This window comes from Echinops telfairi, unplaced genomic scaffold, assembly GCF_000313985.2.
Source record: "Echinops telfairi isolate 266 unplaced genomic scaffold, ASM31398v2 ScPeMD7_7404;HRSCAF=8442, whole genome shotgun sequence".
Classification (NCBI taxonomy): Eukaryota; Metazoa; Chordata; class Mammalia; order Afrosoricida; family Tenrecidae; genus Echinops; species Echinops telfairi.
In genome coordinates this window covers 1,537,052-1,555,851 of record NW_022111304.1, presented here as the reverse complement: position 1 = coordinate 1,555,851, position 18,800 = coordinate 1,537,052, and the positions used below count along the sequence as shown (strand labels likewise).

Here is an 18,800-nt window from a genome sequence, read left to right as displayed (position 1 = left end):
TTAGACAGACCTGGGGAGATAATAACATGCACAAAAACAAGACAGAGCAAAACCAAGCAACAAAATAAAACAAAACAACAACAATAAGCCAATGCCAAAAAACAAAACAAAACACAACAACAAGAAAGAAAAGCTTATAGTTAGTTCAAGAACTGTTTGTTGGCCTTTAGGAGTAATTTCCAGTCAATTTTGTTGGGGCGCGAAGCCCTGGCCCCCGAGTCTATTTTTGGTATTCCTTAGGGACCTCGTTGCTCTGTTCCCCTTGCTGTTCTGTTGCACCCCCTTAGTGTTTTGCCTCGGTGTGGTGGGATCAGATCCGGCGGAATTCCCACACTGTGTCTCCAGTGTTGTCTCCTGTAGGGCTACGGGTCAGTGAGGGACGCCGTGTCTCGTCCCACTGTCTATCTTTCTGTCTCTTTCTTAAACGCCAAGTTCTCCAATTTTGCCTCTCAAACGGGAATAGGGTTTTGTGTTCTTGAGTTTATGACATCAGTTTTTCTTAATTTAGTCCTTTCTTATTCTCTTAGGACTAGATAGAAGTGTCTAAAAATACTCTTATGTAAACAGATGCACTCCAGAAGATTAGTACTCTAATTTGAAGAGTTCCAAGAGATGGCTAATTTCTTAAATTTCCTCTTTTCTCTTTCCCCTGTGCAGACTTAGGGCAGTGGCCATAGATCAAGCACAGGGCATTTCACCGATCGCTTCCCATATTCCTAACCATCTGTATCCTGATTTGCAACCATCTGAGTGTTTTCAAGCACCTGGCCTGTGTTTATCCTCAGAGCTGCTTTCTTGCATTTTTGTTCCCTGCACCGCCCCCTTGATTGACTCATAGCACCTGGTTATGATTATTTCAACCTAAATTTCAGAAAATTCAAAAATGAGGGACTTGTTTTGCTGTTGCCCTGGAGGCTTTTAGGTTGCTAAGACTACCTACCCCTCCTGGGTTTGAGTCAGAATTAGTAACAACTTCAGTGGATGGGGAACCAGGTTGTGTGTGTGTGCATCATTACATTATTACTTAATGTTCTGTTTTCTCATATACAAAATGGGATAAAAATACTTTGTTCATAAAGGCATCATTAGGATTAAATTAAGAGTACATAAAATGTTGGCATACAACAATCGGTAAATGTCAGTTGTTTTATTATTTAGCCCTTAGTAGGCACTGTCCCTGTGTATGTGTGTGGGTGTGTATTTAGGGGATGGGGAGAGTCAGGTCTCAGAAGTAAGGCATACAATCCCTGGCTTTGGGAAATGTTCTAGTCTAATGGGAGAGTACAAAAACATGTCTGAAAGATATTTAAATAGTTAATTCATGGAAGACATGTAAACAAGTACCATGGACATATTCATCACTGTTTGAATAGCTACTGAATACAAGGGACATAGTTAAGGAGGTTTGCTTTATCAGGGATGACTAAGCATGATGTGACTAATTGTTTTCACACAGACCAGAACCTTAGCAACCCACTAAGTACTAATCTATCCCACGTTACCATTTTGAGTAAACAATTATAACAGTGATGCTGCCATTAGTACCAGAGTTAGAATTTTTGGAATTGTTTTCAAAACTCATCATAGATACTTAGAAAAAAATTTATTGTGGATATATGTGTGTGCATATCTGTCGGTCTGTCTGTCTCTCTCTCTGTGTCTACCTACCTACTCACATGAGGGAGCTTCAAAAAGTTCATGGAAAAATTCCATGATCTCTTAATTAAAATTTTCTATGAATATTTTGAAGCTTCTCTGTGTGTAAACCCCACTGCCATCTAGTTCATTCTTAGTAATAGAAACAATTTATTCCATTGAATTATGTCATAGAAACTACTTATTCCATTTATCTGTAAGACTAAATTTTTATGGGAGCATATAGCTTTATCATTACCTACAGAACACCAGGGGGTTTGAATTACTTATCCTGTGGTTAGCAGCCCAATTCTTAACCCACAGCACCACCAGGGGTTGTGGTGTTTCTCTCTCATATACCAGGAAGTACCTGTACTGGAAAAAACTTCCGTGGTTGGAGCTTCATAGTACACATTTTTCTCTGCTAGGTGAACAACTCGCTTTGAATTAGTGCACCCAGTGGCAACGCTTGGGAAGGTTCTCTTTGGTCACAGTGAATTTTTTCATAAAAGCAGTTTTGCTGTAACTTTTTTTGTGTGTGTGATGGCCTATTTAAGAGAACAGCACACAGCTGTGAAATTTTGTTTCTTGCTCAGGGAAAATGCTACAGAAACTGTTGTGATGTTGAACACAGCTTACAAGGACAGCATTACGGGAAAAACTCCACTATAGGAATGGTTTTCTCATTTTAAAAAGGGTGAAATGTTGATCGATGACAAACCTCGTACTGGATATCGTCAACTTCCCAAATGGACAAAAATGTCAACAAAATCCAAGCACTGGTGCGTGAAGACTGATGAAGCACCATTGAAGATATGGGGAAGTTATCTAGACTATCTTGGAGCTCGATTCAGTGAATTTTAATGGAAGATTTGGGAATGAGATGGGTTGCTGTAATTTGTGCCTTGGGTTCTGACTGACCAAGACAAAGAATGTTGAGTGGAAACATGCTGTGCTTTGAAAGAATAACTCCAAAGCAACCCAAATTCCAGCCCCCCCACCCCCGCAGGTCATTACTGGTGAGGAGACATGGTGCTATTCTTATGATCCTTAAAGCAAGCATCAAGCCAGTAGAAGATGCCATCATCACCTCTACCCCAAAAAGCTCATCAAGTGAAATCAAAGATCAAGATGATGCTCATTTATTTATTTTTTTGATGTGAGGGGATAGTGCATTTGGAGTTCCTTCCACCAGGTCAGACTGTTAATCAAACTTTCTCTTTAGAGGTTCTGAAAAGATTGCATAGAAATGTGCGACAAAAAAGGCCTGATTTGTGGCAGACAGGGGACTGATCTCACCACTGGTTTTACTCATGCAGCCATCTCAGTGCGCCAGTTTTTGGCAAAAAAGCACATGCCTCTCTTGCCCATGCACCTGACTCGCCTGACTTCACTCCATGCAACTTCTTTTTCTTTCTGTGAATGCAGAGACATGAAAGGACAGGGATTTGACAACATAAAGAGGTGAAGAAACAATGAGGGAGGTGCTATCAACCATCCAACAGATGAGTTTGAAAAGTGTTTCCATGAATGGAATTGCAGATTTGACAAATGTATTAAGTGTAATGGAGTGTACTTTGAAGGTAGTAAGGTTTTTTAAAAATTTTAATACATAGCTTTGAAAAAAGATTCCACTTTTTTGGTACTCCCTCGTGTGTGTGTGTGTGTGATATGTATACATAATAGGCATATGTGCATAAATAGTAGATGTAGAGTAGGTATATGTATATATTGCTATAGAAAATATTGCTACAAAATCATAGGAAAAAATTTAAATCATTTTATTGAGGGCTGTTACAGCTCTTATAACAATCCATACATTCATGTGTCAAGCACATTTGTGTACTGTATATGTTGCCATCATCCTTTTCAAAACACTTTCTACTTGAGCCCTTGGTATCAGCTTCTCTTTTTTGCCTCTCTTCCCCACCCTCCCACCCTCATGAACCTTTGATAAGTTAAAATTTATTATTATTTTCATGTCTTACACCATCTGGTGTCTCCCATTGCCCACGTTTCTGTTGTTCGTCCCCTTTGGGGGTGGGGCAGTGTTATATGTTGGTCATTGCGATCAGTTCCTCCTTTCTTCCTTCTTCTTCCACCTTCTCCCTACCCTCATGGTGTCACTACTCCCATTACTGTTCCTGAGGGGTTTATCTGTCCTGGATTCCGTGTGTCAAGAGCTCTTATCTGTACCAGTGTACGTGCTCTGGTCTAGCTGGATTTGCAAGGTAGAACTGGGGTCATGATAGTGGGGGATAGAAAGCATTAAAGAACTAGAGGAGTGTCGTGTGTTTTGTCAGTGCTATACTGCACCCTGGCTGGCTTGTCCCTTCCTTGTGACTCTTCTGTGAGAAGATATCCAATTGTATACAGATGGGCTTTGGGTTTCCACTCCGACCCACCTCGTTTGCATTGATGTGATGGTTTGTTTTGGGTCTTCTAATGTCTAATACCTGATCCCATGGAGACCTCATGATCACACAGGCTGATGTGCTTCTTCCATTTGGGTGTTGTTGCTTCCCTGGTAGATGGCTGCTTGTTTAACTTCATACCTTTAAGATCCCAGACTCTATATCTTTTAATAGCTGGGCACCAGCTTTCTTCGCCACATTTGATTATGCACCCATTATGTCTTCAGTGATCGTGTTGAAAAGGTGAGCATCACAGATTATCCGGTTATTAGAACAACGTGTTCTTGCATTGAGGGAGGAATTGATTAGAATTCTTCATCGGTTTTAGATATTGATTTCCTTAATGGCTGTACATACCTGCAGGTCCATCAGCAGTGAACGAGAGTTCCTATCTCCCCACAACCTTCCAACACTTGTTGCTTTCTGATTTTTTGAATTGGCTATCTTTGAGGGTGTTAGGTGGTATCTCATAGTTGTTTTAATTTGCATTTCTTTTATGGCTAATGATTGGGAACATTTTTTCATATGCTTATTGGCCATTCAGATTTCTGCCCCTGTGAAACTTCTCTTCAGGTTCTTTGCCCACTTCTTTAGTGGGCAGTTAGTTTTTTTCTTATTGTAAGCTTGCAAAATATTGTAGAATTTATTAATAAGACCTTTGTCTGATGTGTCATTGCCAAAGATGTTTTCCCAGTCTGTGGGCTCCTATTACTCTCTTGGTGAATTCTTTCGATGTACACAGGTGATTTATCTTCATTATATCCCACTTGTCATTTTGTGACTCCTCTGTATTTATATCCTTCCCTATTTCTGATAGCCTGTGTATTCCCTGTGCCAAGGTTCTCAGGTTTATCCCAATTCCCTCATTAATGGCCCTAATAGTTTGGGATTTTACCTCAAGGTCTGTGATCCACCTTGAGTTTATTCTTGTGCATGGAGTGAGCTAAGAGTCTTGCTTCATTTTTCTGCAGGTACATGTCCATTTTTTCTTCCACCACTTAATGAAGAGGGCATCTGCTTCCCATTTGATATTTGTTTGGCCCTTATCAAAAATCAATTTTCTGTATGCTGATATTTTTATTTCTGGGTTTTCAGCCAATAAAAGACTTACAGGACAGGCTTGTTACCAATGAGCAGGTGCATTGTGTTGAAAAACAATTCCTCCAACTTTCTTGGCATTTTTTTCACCAATGTAGTTTGTATTTTCTCACAGCTTCATAATGAACTCTTATGCTAGTCTGTGCCCTTTAAGAAAAAAATATAAAAATAACCCCTTTGGAGTTCCCCTAACCAGTGATTTTAACCTTCTGAGCTGCCCTCTCAGAGCTCCAGCAGAGCCATGAGTGTTTTGATTGGATCTTTTATTGAAGGCACCCTAATGAGACTAAATATATGAGGGAAAGAACGTGTCTGTAGCCATCCACTGATCACAGAGACATGTTGAACGCATGTTATTTGGCATGTTTGAAATGGAAACCCCAGTAGCAAAACATTTGTTACTTACTTTGGTGTTTTTTTGTGTGTGTGTGTGAGTGTGTGTGTATGAGTATGTGTATGTGACCAGCCAAGGCAAACCCAGGGCCCATGGAGGTGATCAGGGCACGTTCTATAGGGTTCAAAGCTGTGCGTCTTTACAGATGGCCTCATCTTTCTTTCAGGGAGCTTCTGGTAAGTTTTAATCACTGGTGTTTCCATGGGCAGTCTGATGCTTAACCCACTGCAGCACCAAGGACTTCTTTCTCTCCCATTAAGGGTGGCTTATATAAAGTAACTAGATGCAACATTTTGTGCCAAATGTTTCCCTCTTCAGAAAGGAATCCTGTTTTTCCATTCACCTCTGTTCATTTCTAAAGCTTCTACCTAAGCATTGTGCCACTACCATCAGCAAGGCCAAGAACAAGAAGACTATGAAGCAGAGGCAGGTTCCCAGAAAGGGAGAGCCTGAGCGGGAAAAGCCCGGAGCTGAGAGTCACCGGAAGAACCGCAGCATTGTCACCACGTGAGGACGTGGGCTCCAGGGGCCCAACTGGGCACTGAATCGGAAAAGGGAAAAACGGCAAGAGGGAAGATGATACAGCAAAAGAATGTAGACATGGTGGTGGGGGGTGGATATGGCAAAGATCTGGAAAAACACTGAAATGTGAATTTCCTACTTTGCTTTTTTCAAGTTAGCATCAGTAGATACTAGATACTTCTAGTATCCCTAGAAGACGAAAGGGACCTGAGGGTAATGGGGCTGACAGATCACCCCCAGAAACTAGTTGGCAGTACTAGACCTGGAATCAAAGCTCATTTTACTTTCCCAATTTTACCCAGCATGGACAAGCTCCACCTCAACTTGACAGAACTGGCACTGGCCATGAATCATGTTCCCAGTTTTTCCGTGTTTGAACATACTATCTTCCCTTCTGAGTATCTCAGCAGCCACCTGGAGGCCAGACTCAACAGGTATTTTCTTGTTTTCTCTGCATGGTGTTGTAGTTCTCAAAGATACATTCTTTCAGTCATGGTGGTCACACCCTGGAGAGTCTGATTCAGTTTCAACAACAACAACAAAAAAACAACCCCCCCCCCAAAACAATCCCAGACATCTACAAATGGTTGTGATAAAAAGTCAGAATTGATCAGCACTGATTAAGAAGAAAGAGCAGGGCTGTTACGGTCAAAAGACCTGTGTTGACATTCCAGCCACTAGCTAAGAGGCCGAGCAGGTTTGCTGACTTGGTTGAGCCTCTGTTTCTTGTCCGATAAAATAAGAATGATATTTATGTTACAGGCAATTGAAGAGTTGGTTCCAATTGAGAGTTACCTGTCAGTGAGAACTGGTAGTGAGAATTAAATATAATAATAAATGCCAAGTATCTGACATATAATAAAAACCAAATCAAAGCCACTGCCATTGAGTTTCATTCATAGCAGCCCTATATAGGGAATCAAAGGCTGTAAATCTTTATGGGAGTAGGGGTGGCTGGTGGGTTTAAACAGTGACCTGATGGTTACCAACCAACAGCACCCCAGGCTTGCTCTCTGGCATATAATAGGCCTCAGTAAACTGGATTCTGTTTGCCTTGCTTTTCCTTTCACTCTGTTGCCCACGGAAGTAGGAGAAATCCCCCAAACTCCAAATCACTCCCGTAGAGTTGATTCCAACTCATAGTTCTTGAGGCTGTACATCTTTATAGGTATAGATAGCCTCCTACGGAGCAGCTGGAGGGTTTGAACCCCTGATCTTGTGGTTAACATTGCACCACCAGGGATCCTTACAGGAGGAGCGACACCCACTATATTGATACTGAGCACTATCCTAAGGAATTAGGGCCACGGGGGCCCCTACATGATGACCCCTTGGTCTTCTAGGTTTTGTTTTATCTTCATTCATGTATTCATTCATAAAATACTTATTGTGTTCCATCACTGTTGTAGAAACTGTTGCTATAGCAGTAGATCAAACAGACAAAGCCCCTGGTCCCATGAAGCTTACATTCCAGTGGTGGAGATAAAATGAATAAGAAAGAACAATATGTAGTATCTTATAGTGATAAGTGTGAAGTAGAAAAGTAGAGCTGGAAAGGGAGATAGGAAGTCCGTGAATGTAGGGGTGATGGTGGTTGGTGTTATTATTGTAGGTAGGGTGATCAGGGAAGGTCTCTCTGAGAGCAGGAAGGAAATGAGGAAGCCAGCCAAGTAATGATCAGAGGAAAGAATGTTTGAGGCAGAAGGAACAGCAGGTGCAAAGGTTCCGAGGTGGGAGTGGACCTGGTATATAAAGGGCCCTGGAGCAGAATTAGCCTGGGGGATACTGGGTGGGCAGGAGGTATTAGAAGCTGGGGAACTTGCAGGTTATGTAGGTGCTTATAGAACATTAGCAGGACTTTGACTTTTCTTCTGTGTGAGTTGGAGAATGTTGGCGGTTTTAAGCGGAGGAATAATAGGTTCTGACTCACTATTTCACCATCACTCTACCACACTTAGGGGGTCAAAGGTGAAAATGGGGGTCTGATTAGGAGTCTGTTTCAATCGTAAGAGATCTAGATTTGTTTTCTAATGAGGATTTTACTTGGGTGATGGGAAACTTAGTTTGTTTTCACTATGTGTGAAATAGAGATGTGGAAGGAAGTGTTTCAGGTGCATACATGTCAAGAAGACAGTCTAATAATTGTTCATATGCAAAATTTCAGAAGTTAGTGGTAGTTCAGGCCCTTTAGCAGCATGAGTATGCTATTTTACTTTTCCCTGAATATCTGTGAATCAACTTTCTTCATGGGCATAAGGTTGGCCTAGAGGTTTGACCTTGGTGAAAATTCCACTCTTAACTAGATTAGACTTGCCCCTAGCCTGTCCCCCTTCTGTATTATTTCCTCCAACCAAGTGGGACCCAAATGGTACTCCCCCTCTTTTTCATTTCATTTGAGGAGTGGGCCCTCTAGTTTAATTCTCCTCCTGCCATAACTTTCTAAGACAACAGAATGCCTACTTCTAGAGAAAAAATAGGACAAACTAATAAAAAGTCCAGTTGATTCCAACTCATGGTGCGCCCAGGCGGGTAAGAACAGAACTGGGTTCCATTGGGTTTTTTTACTTTCTTTTTTCCCTCCAGAGTTTTCAATGGCTAATTTTTAGAAGTAGATTGCCAGAGCTTATTTCCAAGTTACCTCTGGGTAGACTTGAACTTCCAGAGGTGTTGACCATTTGCCACTACCCAAAGACTCCTCAAACTTACTCAGACTGAGGCATAAAACCTACCGCTATGAAGGTGATGAGATCCTCACTCCTAGTGCCCTCCAGGGTTTCTGAGACTATCAGTCTTTACAGGAGCAGACAGTCTCACCGTTCTTCTGCAGGACAGCTGGGATTTGAACCACTGACCTTGTGGTTAGCATCCCAGCACTTTACTCACTGAGCTGCCAGGGCTCCTTATTGAGGATGAGTCTGAGAGAAAGGCTTCAAGTGTGTTGCTCCTCTTCCCCAACTAGTAACATTTTAACGAGGACAAATGCTCTAGGTCAGAGCTGATTTTGTGTGCTTGTCCTTTAGGGTTTTCTAGACTGTGATCTTTATGGGAACAGACCTTCAGGTCTTTTCTCCAGGGGAGCAGCTTGTGAGTTTAAAATGGTGACTGTTCAGTTAGCAATTGAGTGTTTAACCACTGATATGTCAGGTATCTGTGGAAGGTATGTTGGGAAGGATTGGGGGTCCAACTGGGAGAATGTAGGTGGTATGGTCCCTCACGTTTTAGAGTCAGATGGAATTTGGAAGCCCAGACTTTTATTACCTGGTGGAATGTCTCCAGAGGAGACAGATGAGCATAGGGTTAGGAACCCCATATTACTGGACTAAGTCCCAGTGCTGCCACTTGTCGGCTGTGTGATCTTCAGCATGTGGTTTAACACCTCTTTCCTGGGGGATTAGGAGGTTTAAACGAGATAACACGAGTAGTCAAATCTCAGCATGGCGCTGGGAACACAGTATCCATTTGCTAAATGTTATTATGTTTATCATCACAATTATGTTTTTTTTTTTTAAATCACCCAGAGCCATTGTGTGGCTGGCTGGCTATAATGCCACCACCCAGGAGATTGTAAGGCCTTCGGAGTTATTGGCAGGAGTCAAAGCCTATATTGGGTTCGTACAGACTATGGCCCAGTTCTTGGGTGCAGATTCTTCCAGAGTCATCCGCAATGCCCTCCTGCAGCAGACACAGCCACTGGACTCATCTGGGGAGCAAACGATCACCACTCTCTACACAAATTGGTCAGTGTCTCTTAGCCTCTCACAGCCTTACCCTTTTGCTGGCATCCTGTCCTTTACACATATACCTCCCAGGGTCATCGATCCCCAAATGGAAGCTTGTTTTTGGTCATCAATTATAGCAATCATCTGACATAAACGCAGATCATCTTTGCACATTTATTCCTTCTAACCTTGTAATATCCATCAAGCTACCTCTAACAACTTGACTACTTTCCTTTAATCGCCAGTTCTTAACCTTTTCCTGTTTGCATTTCAAATAATTTCTCTTCCTCTTTCTGAAATTCTTATTTCATTCTTCACCCCAGAGTTCCGCTCTGAAAGTCATTCTGTGACCCACCATCTCTCTGCAACACTGTCTCCTCAACCCCAGACACGACTATGCTGAGCCTCGCAGATTGTTCTTAATAAGGAAGGGACTTCATCCCCAAATCTGAAGGAGATGGGAATCAGAACCATTTCTTTTTTGAGATTTTAGAGTGGAAAGGAGCCAGATTCCTACCTCCTGAAGCCACTGGGTGGCGCTCTTAATCCAATATCAACTCAGGCGCGAGCTTGCTATGCAGAGCCTGGTGAGTAGGGAGAACAGACTAGGTTTGCAATACATATGCCAACAGGGGTTGTGAATTTGGGAGGGATTTTGAGGTGATGAAGAGGGTAGCAACTGCTCAGTTCTAGATGAATCGTTTTTCGTGTAGAATTTTTCAGTTTAGAAGTTTTGACAATTCCAATGAAAAAGGCAGGGGGTCCGGGAGATATTTGGTAACTAACTAGGTTTGGCCTACCTGCAACTAGATTGTGACCTTCATAAGACACAGGCCAACAGCTAGAGCCTGGGTAAGTGGTAGGAGGCTGGTCATGGCCTCTTCTGCTCACAAGGCTGGAGTTCTTCCCCTTTCAACTTGCTTAGAGGTCAGGAAGGAATGTTTGGAGGCCGGCTGACTTTTGTTCATGGGTTTTTTCTTTGCCAGAAATCCTGACATAGGACTGGCTTTTCCAGGATTTCTGGGTCCTCCATCCAGCACTGGAGAAGAGACAAGGCTAAGTATATGTCAGAGGAGCATGGTTAGTGGGAATTATATCTTGTCAGGTTGAGCCTGTCTTATTGGGCAGAGTAAGGCGAAGGGTAAAGTGGGGTGCATTCATTGGAAAACAACAGGGGCTGGAGAGAGAGATGCAGTGCATTTTGACTGCATAGCAAAATACCTTGCAGATCAGAGACTGTAAAGACTAAAAGTGGAATGACATTACTGCCAATTGTTTTTGAGCCAGCAGCTTGGGGTGTTAATGTCTTCTTTGAACCTCTTCTTCCCACCCTAGCTTTTGGCAGAATTTCTCCTTCTGAGCCCAGCAGGGGTGGTGGAAAACACTGTAGAAGGAACTGAACACAAGCCTTCTGTTTTCCTGGTCAACTCTGTAGGTACCTGGAAAGTCTGCTTAGGCAGGCGAGCAGTGGAGCCATCATCCTGTCTCCAGCCATGCAGGCCTTCACCAGCCTCCCCAGAGAAGGGGAGCAGAACTTCAGTGCAGAGGAGTTCTCTGACATCTCTGGTAAGCCTGAGTCTTGTTTCCTTGACAAAGAGTTGCTGCTCTCTCCTAATATAAAATCTCAGCCACAGGTCCCACCTAAACTCTTCCACCCTCCCAGAGGCCCATTCTACACTCTCCTTAGCATCTCTGCTGGACTGCACCCTAGGGAAGGTAGACAGGGCTTCCAAGCTGGAAGTGAGGTGTGACCTGGGGGAGAGAACAGGAGGGGAATGAGGCGGAGCCCTAGTGGCTGGTGGTTATATGTTGCACTGCTCACTACCAGGTCAGCAGATCGTAAGCCACCAACTGCTCCCATAAGAGTTACTCTCAGAAACTCGCAGGGGCAGTTCTGCCCTGCCATATAGGGCCCCTGTGAGTTGGAATCACCTCGATGGCAGTGAGTTTGGCTTTGGAAAAGTCACTGAAGAGATTTTTTTTCCTGCAGGGGTGGTAAATGTCTATCCTTCATTTTTATAAAGAATAAGAGTAGGACATATAATCCTCCTACTTGGATTTAGTGAACAGTGGCCTGAGGCCACGGCATCTGTTTCCTTAGAGAGTTGTTTCCGGCTTCTCCTCACCTTCATATAGTTCATGAATTCTGCTTTGTGGGTGGCTCAGGTAGGAGATGTCTCAATGAGCCTGTCCTCTCTGCTCTTGCCTTTCCTCAAGGACATTTGGAAAGTCAGAATTTAAAAGTTCTGTTTTCCAACTCTGCATCATTCTTACCCTCACCATGACTCCGTCAGTGAGCGGACCCTACTCTTTCCTGCTGCAGGGTTCAGATGTCCCCTTCTCGTCAACACAGCCCACAAATTGTAGGCAGCCTCCACCATCCGTTTCAGGTCCTGCTGATAACTGCCAAGCCGCAGGAAGTAATGCTGATTTCCCCTTTTCTACGCCCCACCCCAATTTCTCAGGGTTGCCATGGTGATGGGGCAATGCTACTGTAAAAATAGATAGACGGAAAGAGAAATAGGCCCTAGGGTTACTGCCTAGAGTAGAGAAGAGTGGAGTAAGGAGGTTTGGCAGATTCAAACGGGTAGATAAGCCTAGCTTTAGCTCGGAGAAGGCACTCCAACCTCTCTTTCTCTGTGTCAGCCATTTTAGCATTATCTAAATTTGCCAGTTAGGAAATCCTTTTAGAGTTCTAATCTCGGTTCTTCTAATTATAAATAGATAAGTCTACAAATGTCTAGTAAGTATCTGACCTGGGCAAGGCTCTGTGTCAATTTCTGTGCTCAATTTTACTTCCCTCTGTCACTGGTGGAGGTAGGCACCAACTGGTCCTGCCGTCAGAGACTTGAATATAAAGTGTTGACGTGCTTTTCTGTCTGAACTCTTAATAATTCAATTAAAGTTGGCTTTCTTCTAAAAATTTCTTGTTGCTGCTACTCCTGTTCTTTTATGGCTTTCTCTGTGGGTTTGGCCTATATCCAGAGATCACAGCTAGAGCCCCTTCCTATCTGCATTTGTCACTAGTGTTTCGATTGTGAGGGTTCTCCAGGCAAGTTCAATTTAATTCACAAAGGGCTGCAAGCAGACTGGAGAGGGACAAGCCATTGGAGCAGACGAGAGAGAAGGATTTAGAGAGGGAAAAGGGGAACTTTCTCAGATTTTGGTATGAGGATTTCGAGGAAAGAAGAGGAGCCCAAGGAGAGGAAAATGTGTACAGTGAACCATGAAATAAGGGACGCAGAGGGAGGAGCACACAGAAAACCAGATTCTAGATAAAGGAATGGTTGTGGTATCGGATAGGACACAGGTTTCTAGCATTAGGTCTTGACTTGGTAAAATGATCTTGGACAAGCACTAATTTAACTCTCATTGCTCCTAAAAGCCAGATGACAGTGTCCCAGGAAGGGCCTGTGCCACATACCTCAGAGGGCTGTAAATAGTGGTCGTCATTATAATCTCTATTCATATGGATGATAGCTTTCAAAGTTCCTCATAATGCATCTTACTCTGAGAAGTTCTTACAGCTAATGAAACTAGTACAACTAGTGCAAAAGTAAAACCCCGTCATGTGGGCTTGCGTGTGTATGGACTTTTTAAGAACGTAAAGTGAAGTAGTTAATCATTTGTTGTAAATCTTGATGTGAGTACCCGTGGGAAAAGGGTAAACCATTCCACGTGCATATTTAGACCTGTCACCTGAATGTGGGATTTTACTTTTGCTCCTCAACCTCCTACTTCCTTTCCTAGCTAGAAAACATTGTACGTCTTCAAATTACCATAGAGTTGTTGCACACTTGCTCTGCTGCCCTATAAGTCCCACCTGGGACCTCTGTACCTCTATTCCAGAGATGCGGGCGTTGGCTGAACTCTTGGGACCCTATGGAATGAAGTTCCTGAGTGAAAACCTGATGTGGCACGTGACCTCTCAGATTGTGGAGCTGAAGGTACTGTAGAAACAAGGCCTGGGGAAAGATCCAGACTCAGGGTCCTGGGGCAGGGAAGATGTAACACTGGAGTCTTCATTTCTTGGTTAATGTCTCTGTGTTGTATGGGCTGCAGAAACTGGTGATGGAAAACATGGATGTACTTGTTCAGATCAGATCCAACTTCAGCAAGCCAGACTTGATGGCTTCTTTGCTGCCCCAGCTAACGGGTAAGCATAGTGGGAAGAAACGGTGGGTCAAGCATTGGGAACGAAATGGATTTTCAGGGACAGGGGACTAGGGTGGGTCTGGAGGAAGCAAAGACATCTTAATTTTCTTGCACAATTCTTTTGTCTAATATTTATCTTTCTCCTCAGGGGCTGAAAACGTTCTGAAGCGCATGACCATTATTGGAGTGATCCTCAGTTTTAGGAGCCTGGCCCAGGAGGGACTCCGGGAGGTGAATTGTGGGTCAGAGGCTCCCAGAATCACAGGCATATCAGGGAGTAGTTATGGAAAGATCTCCGGGGATAGATGAGTTGAGGAAAAGTAGATGCATAGGATGGTTCAACATTAGGAAAACCATCGGTGCCATCCATCACATAAATGAAACAAAGAAAAATAATCACATGATCATATCAATTTATGCAGAAAAGGCATTTGATAAAATCCAACACCCAGTCCTGATAAAACATGTGACAAAATAGAAAAAGAAAAGGAATTCCTTAACATAATAAAGGGCATATGTATAAAACTAATGGTCAACATTACTCTCAGTGGAGAGAAATTGAACACTTATGAATGAGAATCCAAGATGACCTTTATTACCACTCCTATTCAATGTTGTGCTGGACGTCTTAGCCAGATTAGCCTGCAAAAAGGGAAATTAAAGGTTTCAAATTGGCAAAGAAGAAATAAAACTACTTGCAGATAATATGATCCTGTACATAGAAAATCCTAGGGACTTGGCAAGAAAATTGTTGGAATTAATTGAAAGCTTCAGCAAAGTTGGCAGGGTTCAAGATCAACATATGAAAATCAGATTCTTTTAACTAACAAAGAGATCTCTGAAAATGGAAAACAACCTTGTTTATAATAGCTCCTCAAAAGATGAGATACTTAGGAATAAAGATAACCAGAGAAACAAAAACCTGTACAAAGAAAACTTCAAAACACTACTATAAGAAACCCAAAGAGACCTACATAAATTAAAGAATATATCACGTGCATGGAGAGGAAGACTTAATATTGTGAAAATACTACCCAATGTGATCTACAGATATTCTGATCCAGATTCTAACATTATTCTTTAAAGAGAGAGAAAAACTAATAACCAACTTTATGTGAAAAAGAAGGAGTCCCTGGATAAGTAAAGCCACTACTAAAGAACAAAGTAGGAGGACTTCCACTTTCCCGATCTCATAACCCGGTACACAGAAATCAAGACAGCCTAGACTGGGATAATGATAGAAACATAGACCAATGGAACAGAATTGAGGACCCAGTAGTAAATGTATCTGCTGGCAGATAGCTGATCTTGGACAAAGGGGTAAAGCACATTAAATGGGGACGAGAATAGCCTCTTAACAAATAGTGTTGGCAAAAATGGATGGATATCCATTTGCAGAAGAATTAAACAGGACCCATCTACCATACCATATACAAAAACACTCAAGATTGATCAAAGACCTAAAGTAAAGCCTAGAAGTATAAAGATGATCAGTGAAAACAGGGACAAGATTAGGGACATGGCATCAATATACTAGCAAACATAATGAAACAAACAGCAGAAGAGAAGCTAGATGACTGGGACTTCCTAAAACTTAGACACTTACATGCATCAAAAGATTTTACCAAAAGAGTCAAAGGAGAACCCACAGACTAGGAAAAACTTTTGGCAATGGCATATTGGACAAGGGACTAATGTTAAATTTACACAAAACTTCAACAACAAAAAAGGCAAAATATCCCATTTAAAAAAATGGGCAGAGGATGTGTATAGACACGTCACCAAAGATGACATTCAGGAAATCAACAAACATATTTAAGAAATGCTCAAAAAAAAAACCAACAACAAAAACGAAATGCTCACAATAATTAGCTATTGGGGAGATGTGAATTAAAACAGTGAGACATTACCTCACTCCAACATTAATAGCAAAGTTCAAAAAATCAGAAAACAACAGATACTGGAAATGATTTGGAGACACTCTAATGGGACTGTAAAATGGTGCAACCACTGTGGAAAGTGGTATGGAGTGCCTTCAAAATGTCGGGATCAGAAATACTCTATGACCCAGTAATTCATCTATGTGGTACATATCCTAGAGCAGTGGTTCTCAACCTTCCTAATGTCACGACCCTTTAATACAGTTCTTTATGTTGTGGTGACCCCCCCAACCATAAAATTATTTTCATTGCTACTTCATAACTGTAATTTTGCTACTGGTATGAATTGGGCCACCCCTGTGAAAGAGTCATTCGACCCCCCAAGGGGTCACGACCCATAAGTTGAGAACCGCTGTTCTAGAGAAATAAGAGCCATGTCATGCATAAATACACGCACATGCATGTTCATCGCAGTATTGTTGACAAGAGCAAAAAAGGTGGAAACAGCCTAAATGCCTAGCAGTGGAAGAATGAATAAGCTTTGGTATATACACACAATGGGATACTATGCAGTGTTAGAATTTAGTGATGAATCTGGGAAATGACTCATAACCTGGAGGAACCTGGAGGACATCATGCTGATGTAATCAGTCAATCACAAAAGGACAAATATGAGACCACTATTTATAAAAAGTCAAGAAAAGATCTTCACTCTAAAAGAAACATTCATTGATGGTTACGAGAGGTGGAAGGGCGAGGGAGGGTAAGTTATAGGTTAGAGGGTACGCAAATGTCAGCCTAGGTGAAAGAGAAGGTAATTTTCAGTAAGAAGGAGGCTAGGAAAAAGAACGGAGCTGGGAAGTCACTGGGAAGTTGGCTAGAGTCAAAGCCACCAGAAGCAAATACTGTTATATACACAATCCTGCAGTAGCAGTGATCTATGAGTAGAAAGCATCTACTCATCTATCCAAGTGGAGAGACGCACAGTGTGGGATGGAGAGTGGAGTATGTCCACGAGTATATGTGGATTTGACCGAGGATATTTGTATATGTGTATTTACTTTTACTGCAAATATATCCATGAATGTGGTGAAGCTCACGGGGTCAAGTTGAGAATCCTTTTTAGCCCTAATCAAACACCTTGGGGGAATGAGTTACTGAGTCTGAGGAGTCAGGACCATCCTCTTAGGGATCATTCAGGGAATGTATAACTTAGTTCACCAAGACAATGTTCTACCACCTACTTTGTTGAGTAGCTGCTGGGGTCTTAAAAGCTGATAGCCATCTAACGTGTCACTATTGGTCTCCAAGTTCAGAGGAAAAAGAGTGATGCAAATGGAAAGACTGGTGGAAACAATTAGTCAAATGGACAATGGATCACACAAATGTTAGTCTCCACAACTCTGAGGCCAGAAGAACTAGAAAGAGTCCGGCTACCACTACTAACTGCTTTGAAAGGGATACATTAGAAGATCCTGGGTCGAATGGGAGAAAAATGTGGAACACAATTCAAGATCATAAAAGTCATCATAATTATTGGTCGGAGAGAGATTGGGGGACCCACAGTACTATCCTTTAGTCATCCTTCAGGTCTGGGAGTGAACTTAGCCCATACGAGAATAATCAACCATTTAAAATGAAAAGCAGCATTTACCCAAGGATCACATTCAATGGGTCAGGAAAGGAGGTATGGAAATAGGAAACACAAAGAGGAAGTAGGATGTGTGATGGTACAACGAGGGGATTGCAATGCATGAGTTGTGTGCATAAATGCGTGGTTGTCAATCATTGAATGGAAAACTGATGATCTGCTCTGTAAGCCTTCATCTAATTCACAGTAAAAAGTATATGTAACACCAACCTAGATGCCTAAGGAAAGGGACAAAATGGAAAGTGAATTAGGTTCTGGTGTAAGTTGAGGCCCTTTTTTGTTTGCTTCTAGCCCTGAAGGCAAGCCCTGGTGCCATAATGGTTATGCCCCAAGCTGCTAATTGTAAGGGCAGCAGTGCAAAACCACCAGCTGCTCCTTGGGGAGAAAGGTGGGGCTTCCTACTTGTATAAAGAGTTCCAGTCTTGGAAACCCACAGGGGCAGTTCTACTCTGTCCTGTAGACTCACTGTGAGTCAGCATCGACTCCATGACAGCCATTGTGGTTGATTCTGGAGCTCTGAAGGCACTGGCCAATGTCCTGTGGGCTCATTTATCTCCTTTCCCCCTTAGGTTTTCTCCTCCCACTGCCCATTCCTAATGGGTCCCATCGAGTGCCTGAAGGAGTTTGTCACTGCAGACACAGACATCAAGGTACGGGGGAATTGCAAAGTACAATCGAATTAGACGCTTGTTGTTGAAAGTGAATGTAGGTAGTATAAGGGAGAGAGGAAGCCCTGGCAGTGTAGTGGGTTATGTGTTGCGCTGTTCACCTTATGGTTAGCAGTTTGAAACCCCCAGTCACTTCGGAAGAAAGATGAAGTTAGAATCTCAGAAACCTACAGGCAGTTCTATATTGTTTTATAGGGTTGCAATGAATTGAAATTGACTCAATGGCAGTGAGTTTTGAAAAGGGGAGAGAGAAGGTTTAGAGGAGAAGAGCTAGGATTTGAATGGGAAAATATTGTGGGGAGACTTTGTAGAGAGAGGAGCACTAGTCAGAGAGAGAGGGGATGTGAGGAGATATGGGAGCCGGGGAACTCTGAGGAGGCTGGGAGGCTTGGAAATATTACTGGAGGGAGAAGAGTAAGATCTAAGATAGTCTGTAGGTTTTCACTTGAAATGAGCGATGTACAAATTTAGATGCCAAACTATGTGCAAACTAATCCTCTCTTTAGTCAGGAGCTTGATTTTTTTTTTCCCATAAAAGAACATGTTCCTCCCATTACCTCCCACCCTGCCTGCCCTCACAGTTTCCTATTTTCCTAGTCTTTTCTTCCTCCCAGTGTTTAAACCTTTCTGGTTCCTCTAGGTCTGTATTATCAACCTTGAGCCC

The 18,800-nt window shown here is 42.5% G+C and overlaps 1 protein-coding gene across 1 annotated transcript in view; it reads left to right on the top strand.

Moving 5' to 3' along the window:
* NCKAP1L (NCK associated protein 1 like) overlaps positions 1–18,800 on the top strand; it is a 69,134-nt gene that overhangs the window by 25,479 nt on the left and 24,855 nt on the right. The window contains exons 19-26 of the mRNA XM_004716919.2: positions 5,903–6,048; positions 6,366–6,497; positions 9,582–9,800; positions 11,218–11,348; positions 13,632–13,729; positions 13,845–13,938; positions 14,086–14,168; positions 18,038–18,118. Of these exons, the coding sequence (XP_004716976.1) occupies positions 5,903–6,048; positions 6,366–6,497; positions 9,582–9,800; positions 11,218–11,348; positions 13,632–13,729; positions 13,845–13,938; positions 14,086–14,168; positions 18,038–18,118 (984 nt within the window). The remainder of the gene's footprint in view (positions 1–5,902; positions 6,049–6,365; positions 6,498–9,581; positions 9,801–11,217; positions 11,349–13,631; positions 13,730–13,844; positions 13,939–14,085; positions 14,169–18,037; positions 18,119–18,800) is intronic.